Here is an 8,482-nt window from a genome sequence, read left to right on the forward strand (position 1 = left end):
AAAAAATATTGTTTATATTTTAAAGGGGGAAAAAAAAAAAAAATATATATATATATATATATATATATTCAAAAAGTTTTTGACCAGTAAGACCTTAAAAGTAATGTTTTTTTTTTTAAAGAAGTCTCTTCTGCTCACCAAGCCTGCATTTATTTGATCCAAAATACAGCAAAAGCAGTAATATTGTGAAATATTTTTACTATTTAAAATAACTGCTTTCTATTTGAATATATTTTAAAATGTAATTTATTCCTGCGATCAAAGCTGAATTTTCAGCATCATTACTCCAGTCTAAAGTGTATCATTATTATCAATATTTAAAACAGTTGCGTACATTTTTTTTCAGGATTCGTTGGTGAATAGAAACATCCAAAGATCAGCATTGATCTGAAATAAAAAGCTTTTGTAACATTACACACTATACCATTCAAAAGTTTGGAGTCAGTATAATTTTTATTTTTTTGGGGGGGAAAGAAATTATATAAATTAATACTTTTATATAGCAAGGATGCATTAAATTGATCAAAAGTGATGACGGTGACACTTGCTTGGTGAGCAGAAGAGACGTCTTTAAAAGAAACATTAAAAATCTTACTGTTCAAAAACTTTTGACTGGTAGTGTGTGTGTTTATGTTTGTGTGTATGTATGTATATATATATATATATATATATACACACACATTTATATAAAGAATTTCAAAGTCTTTTTTATTTATATGAATAATTTGTAAAAATCTGAAGTTTATGAGTGTAATTATTCTAAAATGATTCTTGATCAGTTTCCGACAGTGACTCCTTTAAAACCAGTCACAGTATGGTATTAATCGTGGTTTTTGTGTGTGCTTTTCCTCAGGACGTCTGGACAGACCTCGGCTAACGCTCACTCATCCCGCAGTCACGCCGTGTTTCAGATTATCCTCCGCAGGAGGGGCAAAATGCACGGTAAATTCTCTCTCATCGACCTGGCGGGGAACGAGCGAGGAGCGGACACGTCGAGCGCCGACCGACAGACGCGGCTCGAGGGCGCCGAGATCAACAAAAGTCTGCTGGCGCTGAAGGTTTGTGCTCCACATCGTCTCGCACGGCTCCAGAACCATGTGATTTGCCCATGTTTTGATGGTCCACGCCTGTGAATTGAGAAACTGTATTATCATGTTAGTATCTGGGTCGATTCATGTTTGTGTGACAGGAGTGCATCAGGGCTTTGGGTCGAAACAAACCACACACTCCGTTTAGAGCCAGTAAACTCACGCAGGTCTTGAGAGATTCCTTCATCGGAGAAAACTCTAGGACATGTATGGTAAGAACACTGGGATGATATTCATATATTCATTTTCAAGACGGTGACATTTGTGTATTTGTGAGTGATTTTGATCTTTTGTGAATAGATCGCTACAATCTCTCCTGGAATGGCATCATGTGAAAACACATTAAACACTCTGAGATACGCCAACAGGTACGGATGTGAGCCCAGCAGACACTGCAGCTGCTGTTACACACACAAAATGTTGTATACACTACATGAAGCCCTTCACTGTTTCCAGATATTTGATGAATGTTGTTTAACCCTTTTTTCAACTTTTATAAAGCAAGTAACCAGACAGTCACATCCAGTGAGATCTGGGGGCTGTAATTAATGGAAAAAAAATCATAAATATATTATTATCATGTACACACATTTTTTTCACAAGAATATAAAAATAGAATTTGTATGAGGTTTAAGAACTATATGTAAAGATATAATATATTTATTTAAATAAATAAAATATTATTTTATTATTGTGCACACTGTATTTATGTACATACATTTCCATATTTTCTTATTAAAATTTGTTATGTAAAACATTAATTAATACAATTCTGAAATTATGTATAATCCTTTATCTAACTTTGTATTAATACATTCTTTATATTTTTATAATTGTATAGTTTTTTTATTTCAAAAAATACACGCATATATACGCATATTTTTCACAAGAATTTAAAAACAATTAATGAGTTTAAATAATTGCATGTAAGTAAAATATAGTAATAAATAAATTAGTGCTGTCAAACGATTAATCGCATCCAAAATAAAAGTTTTTGTTTACATAATATATGTATGTGTGCTGTGTATATATAAATGCACATGCATGTATATATTTCAGAAAAATATTTTGTTTATATTTTAAATATATTTATTTACAATATAAATTATATGAATATAAATATCCGCTTCGCGTCGGGTGGTTCTTTGCCTCCACGTTGTGCATTTAAAATTCTTTAATGCACGGCTAGCCGTTGATTATCCCTTACATATATAATAACTATACACAGATCACACACATATATTATGCAAACAAAACATTTATTTTGTATGCGATTAATCGTTTGACAGCACTAAAATAAATACATTAATAAAAAAAATATTTACAGAATATTTAAAAAATAAATAAATAACAAAAGTATATCTATATACAGTGGTGGCCAAAATTGTTAGAACACCTGACAGATCTGAAAATATTGACCTTTTTTGCCTCCAAAACATGATTTCATTTCATAATGTTCATGAGACATGCAGATGGTTGATCTGAGCCCAACAAATATCAGAGGAAGTGAGTCGTACTGTTTATCCATTTGACAGCACTAAAATAAATACATTAATAAAAAAATATTTACAGAATATTTAAAAAATAAATAAATAACAAAAGTATATCCATATACAGTGGTGGCCAAAATTGTTAGAACACCTGACAGATCTGAAAATATTGACCTTTTTTGCCTCCAAAACATGATTTCATTTCATAATGTTCATGAGACATGCAGATGGTTGATCTGAGCCCAACAAATATCAGAGGAAGTGAGTCGTACTGTTTATCCACTTTTAACTTTAATATTTGGTATGTCCACCTTTTGCAGCAATAAGAGCAGCAGATCTCTGGCATAGTGTCAATATATTTCTTGAAAACTTCAACACTAATGTTATCCCATACCTTCTGCAACTCAAGCCAAAGGCTTCCCTTTGGATGTACAATAGATCTGTCCAGTTTATTTTCCAACTCGCCCCAAATTAGCTTAATTGAGGTTGAGGTCCGGACTTTGAGGGGCCAGTCCATCATTTTCAATGTTCCAGCAGATTCCTTCCGTCGCAGGTAGCTCCGGCAATAGTTCGTTTTATGGGTACTGCAATAGCCAGTTCAACAAAAACTACGGAAACCTCTTAAATATGCCAAGTATTCTAACAATTTTGGCCACCACTGTAGATATATACACACATTCTATAAATAAATATTATTTTTTTGTACATATGAATATATTTATTTTCATATTATTCAAATTTAAACCATTTTAATGATTTGTAAAATTCTATTTTTATAACCAAATATATTGTACCATTTATATATTTATATAGACTAAAATATAATTTATATTTTGTGCGTTTTCACTGATTGAGTTTGTTTTATGTTTAAAGGGTTAGTTCACCCAGAAATGAAAATGTTGTCATTAATTACTCACCCTCGTGTTGTTCCAAACCCGTAATACCTGCGTTAATCTTCGGAACACAATTTAAGATATTTTGATGAAGGGCTCTCTGACCCTCCCATTTGGGCCTTTCGCACCGCGGGAACCTTTTCATAGTACCAGAACTAATTGTGGAACTTACTAAAGCGGTGCGAAAGGCCCTATAGACAGCAAGGTAACTACCACGTTCAAGGTCCAGAAAAGTACCAAGATGATCGACAAAGTAGTCCGTGTGACATCAGTGGTTCAACTGTATCATGGTCTGACGATACCATGACACGAGCGTGTGGTGGCGCTACCACACGCTCACGTCATGATACTGTCGTGAACACGTGTCCACAAGTGACTCAGTAGAGATGAAAATGTGGAATAAAATCGTTATTTTTGTTTTCTTTGCGCAAAAAAGTATTCTCATAGCTTCGTAACTTTAGTTGAACCACTGATGTCACACGGACTACTTTGTCGATCATCTTGGTACTTTTCTGGACCTTGAACGTGGTAGTTACCTTGTTGTCTATGGGAGGGTCAGAGAGCCCTCAGATTTCATCAAATATATCTTAAATTGTGTTCCGAAGATGAACGAAGGTCTTATGGATTTGGAACAACACGAGGGTGAGTAATTAATGACAGAATTTTCATTTTTGGGTGAAACTTTAACTAATTTCCAAAGATTATGAATCCGGAATCTTCCTGTAACAGCTGAATGTTATGGTTAGGATCTAATTTATGTTGGAGGGGTTTGTAATTCCTGTATGTTGTCCTGTCTTCAGAGTGAAGGAGTTTGGGATCAGTCCCTCCGACATTCCCTTCTCTCAGGGGGGCGGCGGGCGCTCCGAACTCTCTCCTACCTATGAGTACGATGACTTTGCAACCTCACCCAGCAGGTCTCGCCCTTTTCCAGTTTCAAGCCTGTCTCACTTCAGACAGAGCCTCCATACCAGTCCTGTGTTTCTAATGATTCGCTTGCGTTACGCTCCATGTGCCTCCTTACGTTTTGGTCCCTTGTTTTTTGAGTCCATTTGTCCCATTTCAGGCATGTTTCTGTTTTGCGTTGCAGCTGCACTAACATGTTGGTTTGTGTTTGCTTGTGCCTTATAGAGCGGCTGGAGTTCGTCATTATCATGCTGCATGAACATGTTTATGTAACATTACCCTTTTCTGTTGGTTTATTGGATCAAAAATGCTGTTACATGTTGACTGTGGTGAACTGAGACGCTGTCTGTGACCGTAGGGTGAAGGAGCTGAGCATCGACCCCAGTGTGGTGATGGAGGGACGCTCCGCCGGACACTCGCTCAGTCAGCTGGACGTGCTGGAGGCGCAGTGGGGAGTGGGCAGCTCTCCTCAGAGAGACGATCTCAAGCTGCTCTGTGAACAAAACGTAAGCCATTTAACCTCCCAGCTCAGCTTGTTTGGGCTGGTATGAAAACCTGACACTGTGTGTTGATGTTGTGCACAGGAAGAGGAAGTGTCCCCGCAGCTCTTCAACTTCCATGAGGTGGTGTCTCAGCTGGTGGAGATGGAGGAGCAGGTTCTGGAGGACCACCGCGCCGTGTTTCAGGTCTGTGCTGTTAACCACAGAGGAGAAACTTGGACCGGGCGTATGGAGCCCTTTTATCTGTCATTAAACTGCCTTAAAGTAGCCTTCAAATGAGGTCAACTTGCTTTAGAAGTAAACGTACAAAGGGTGTTAAACTTGTTTTCAGAACTATTATATCTGAATATACAATGCTGTTCAAAAGTTTGGGGTTGATAAGAATTATTAATGCGTATGATAGAAGTCTCTTCTACTCATCAAAGCTGCATTTATTTAATCAGAAGTAGTCAATAGTAATATTTTGAAATATTATTTCAATTTAAATATTGGTTTTCTCTGACTGTAGTTTGAAATGTAATTTAAATTTTCAGCATCGTTCCTCCAGTCTTCAGGGTCACATGATCCTTCAGAAATCATTCTAATATGCCGATTTACTGCTCAAGAAACATGTTGAAAATGGTTAATTTTTCAGAATAGAAGGTTCAAAAGAACAGCATTTATTTGAAATCATTATTTTGTAACATTATAAATGTCTTTACTGTCACTTTTGATCAATTTAATATTTTTTAATCCATTTAAATTCAATTTTCTTTTCTTAAAAAAATGTTTTTTTAAACTGTTGTTCTCAAGTTATGTATAATCAATTATATTCTACCTATATGCATTTATATAGTTGTATAACTGTAAACAATATATATTGTTTGTGCGCATATCTATGTATAAACTATTACTAAAATGTAAAAATTATTTATAAGCCATTTTATCAATCATTATTTGCTTTGTAACATTAAAATAATGAAATATTACTTACACACACACACACAGACACAGAGGCCAAACCTTTGAACTGCACTGTATATCTTGATTTTGCTTATGCTTAAAATAAAACAACTTTGGAATGTGCAAGTGATGGATTTGGGCGGTCATGTTGTGTGTGTGGTGTTGCAGGAGTCCATACGCTGGCTGGAGGATGAGAAGGTTCTTCTGGAGATGACCGAGGAAGTTGATTATGATGTGGAATCTTTTGCCACTCAGCTTGAGCAAATCCTGGATCAGAAGATTGATGTGTTGACAGAGCTCAGAGGTCAGTGTGTTACAGTCGTCCTCCAAGAACCTGTAACTAACCAAGTCTATGATGTCACAGTTTTAAATGTGATGCATATTAATTAGAGAAGACAAGAACATCATTTTATTAACATTTTCTCCAAAAACAAAAAAAATTACTGTAGTGTAAATTCATTTTCAATTTAAGGAAGTGATGTTTATAATACATGAATTTTTTTTTTTTTTTACTTTTATTCAAAATTGACAATTTTAAAGGTTAATCTAAAATGTCATAATACAAAAATGTTTTATTATAGACTTTATATGCATCGATTTTTTTATATATTACATAAGCATTTGTTATATTTGTTAATATATAAATTAACATTATATTAATATTTAGAGTATTATTTGTAAGATAAAAAAATGATTTGCCATTTATTATAATACATTATTGTATTATATATTTTTTTACATTATTGACACTGCCGTTTAAAATTGTTTATTTAATTAAAAATGTAAGCAGTAATGTCATAATACAAAACTAATAGTTTTAAAATAACTTTATACGTATAGATTTTTCTTATGTAAACATTTTTTTTCACAGAATTGTAATGTTTATTCATTTTCACAAATTGTAATATGTAATAGAGTATTTTTATTCCAAAAATTATAAAATGTACATATTAGTAATAATGTTTATAAACATTATTAGTGTTTAAATTACTTATTTTATTATTTTTATAAAATGTAATCGATTACATTTGTGCTCATTTTTATTTTTATAAACTATATTAATATTTTTCACAAGAATTTAATAGTGGAATGCAAGAGTTTTATATATAGTAATAAAAAAATTTGATTTATATTAAATACATTTTAAGTGTGTGTGTGTTTATTGCCATTGGTTATATTATTTATAAATACAGGGCTCGCAAAATTTCAAAATCCCTGGTAGCCCTTCGGGCAGGTACTCTTCAGATTTTGGTAGCCCGAAAATTAATTTAACTAGCCAAAATAAAAAAAATAAAAATGTTTCTTTCAAATATAGAAAATCAGATAAGAGTTTAAATGTCAAATCAAATGCAACAGTGTGACACAGTAAATTGGGTTTGGTTTCAGATAAAGTGAAGTCTTTCCGCTCGGCTCTTCAGGAAGAGGAGCAGGCCAGTCAGCAGATCAACCCCAAACGCCCGCGAGCCCTGTAGCCACACAGCACCAGCAGAACAATCCCATCAGCCCTCATCTCTCCAGTGTATCTACATGTGTAACCTGTACGTGATGTGACGCTTTCTTTCAGCCGACAAAAGCACATTTTAACTGGATAGATGATTTGAGTTCTTACTAAACTGAATGAGGATAGCGTTTAAGGCCATGAGAGGGCGTACAGTGAGCTAATGCATGAACAAACCAGCTCTGCATCATCTTACTGGACTGTGTGTGTGTGTGTGAGAATCCTGTAAATATGTCATTGACTCATTCATGCTTTTCAGATGTATATATACTGCTCATTTACTTGCATAACCGTTATTGAAATGTGATTTATACCGTCCCAATGGAAAAGAGCAGATACAGTCTAGAAATAGTCACAATTAGGGATGCACTAATATAGACATTTCGACCACTTATTTTATGACTACTAATTAAGGAAACTTGTTTCCAACACAGGATGACAAAATAAAGGTACTTCATTGTTTTTGGGATGAAAAAAATTCTCACAATTCTGCTTTATATATCTCAAAATCCATTTTTTTTTCTTTCTCAGAATCATGAGAAACTCAGAATTCTGACGTTCTCACAATTCTGAGATTTATATCTTGCAATTCTGTACTTTTTAATTCTGCAGAATAAAAAACATTAAAAAGGTAATTGCAACTTCTCACAGTTCAGATTTTTTTCCCCACCGCAATTGCAAGTTTCTCACAATCAGGACTTTTCTTTTCTGAATTGTTCCGAACTGAGTTTATAGCTCAAAATTCTGTTTATATCTCGCAATTCTGAGCTGAAACTTGCAATTCTGACTTCTCAGAACTGGTCAAAAAAAACAGAACTGTGGGATAAAAAGTAGCAATTACCATTTTTATTTTTTAATCCTGTGCTGGAAACAAACTTCTATAGCTAACCAGTCTGTAATGTTTTTTTTATCTCTCTGGTGCTCTTAGGTAATTTTTCATAGAAAAATGTATTTATTTTTTTATCTGGATGGTACAAAACTTGACGCTTTTGCTACTTGCTACGTGAACACAGGGGAAAAAAACTGATAAAAAGTGTCACGCGTGCACTGTTTGCTAACTAACGGGAAATAAATTTCATCTAGTGTAAAAGTTTGGTAGTGCGCCCAAATAAAATTCTATTGAAAGCTCTTTTTTTTTTGTGATATCTTCAAATTTGGAACCCAACTT

General features: G+C 33.9%; 1 protein-coding gene across 3 annotated transcripts in view; it reads left to right on the forward strand.

Annotated features, from left to right (window-relative positions):
- The window catches only part of LOC107554527 (kinesin-like protein KIF2A), a 22,102-nt gene extending 14,281 nt beyond the window's left edge, over nucleotides 1–7,821 (forward strand). The window contains exons 14-21 of one of the 3 annotated variants that reach the window (XM_016237048.1): nucleotides 854–1,058; nucleotides 1,190–1,300; nucleotides 1,389–1,456; nucleotides 4,272–4,385; nucleotides 4,733–4,880; nucleotides 4,959–5,060; nucleotides 5,985–6,120; nucleotides 7,203–7,821. In XM_016237048.1, coding sequence (XP_016092534.1) covers nucleotides 854–1,058; nucleotides 1,190–1,300; nucleotides 1,389–1,456; nucleotides 4,272–4,385; nucleotides 4,733–4,880; nucleotides 4,959–5,060; nucleotides 5,985–6,120; nucleotides 7,203–7,288 — 970 coding nt within the window. In that variant the 3' untranslated portion in view covers nucleotides 7,289–7,821. The remainder of the gene's footprint in view (nucleotides 1–853; nucleotides 1,059–1,189; nucleotides 1,301–1,388; nucleotides 1,457–4,271; nucleotides 4,386–4,732; nucleotides 4,881–4,958; nucleotides 5,061–5,984; nucleotides 6,121–7,202) is intronic. The other 2 variants (XM_016237049.1, XM_016237050.1) reach the window with 2 other exon arrangements.
- Nucleotides 7,822–8,482: the final 661 nt, after the last annotated feature.

Source organism: Sinocyclocheilus grahami, unplaced genomic scaffold (assembly GCF_001515645.1).
Source record: "Sinocyclocheilus grahami isolate Dianchi unplaced genomic scaffold, SAMN03320097.WGS_v1.1 scaffold505.1, whole genome shotgun sequence".
Classification (NCBI taxonomy): domain Eukaryota; kingdom Metazoa; phylum Chordata; class Actinopteri; order Cypriniformes; family Cyprinidae; genus Sinocyclocheilus; species Sinocyclocheilus grahami.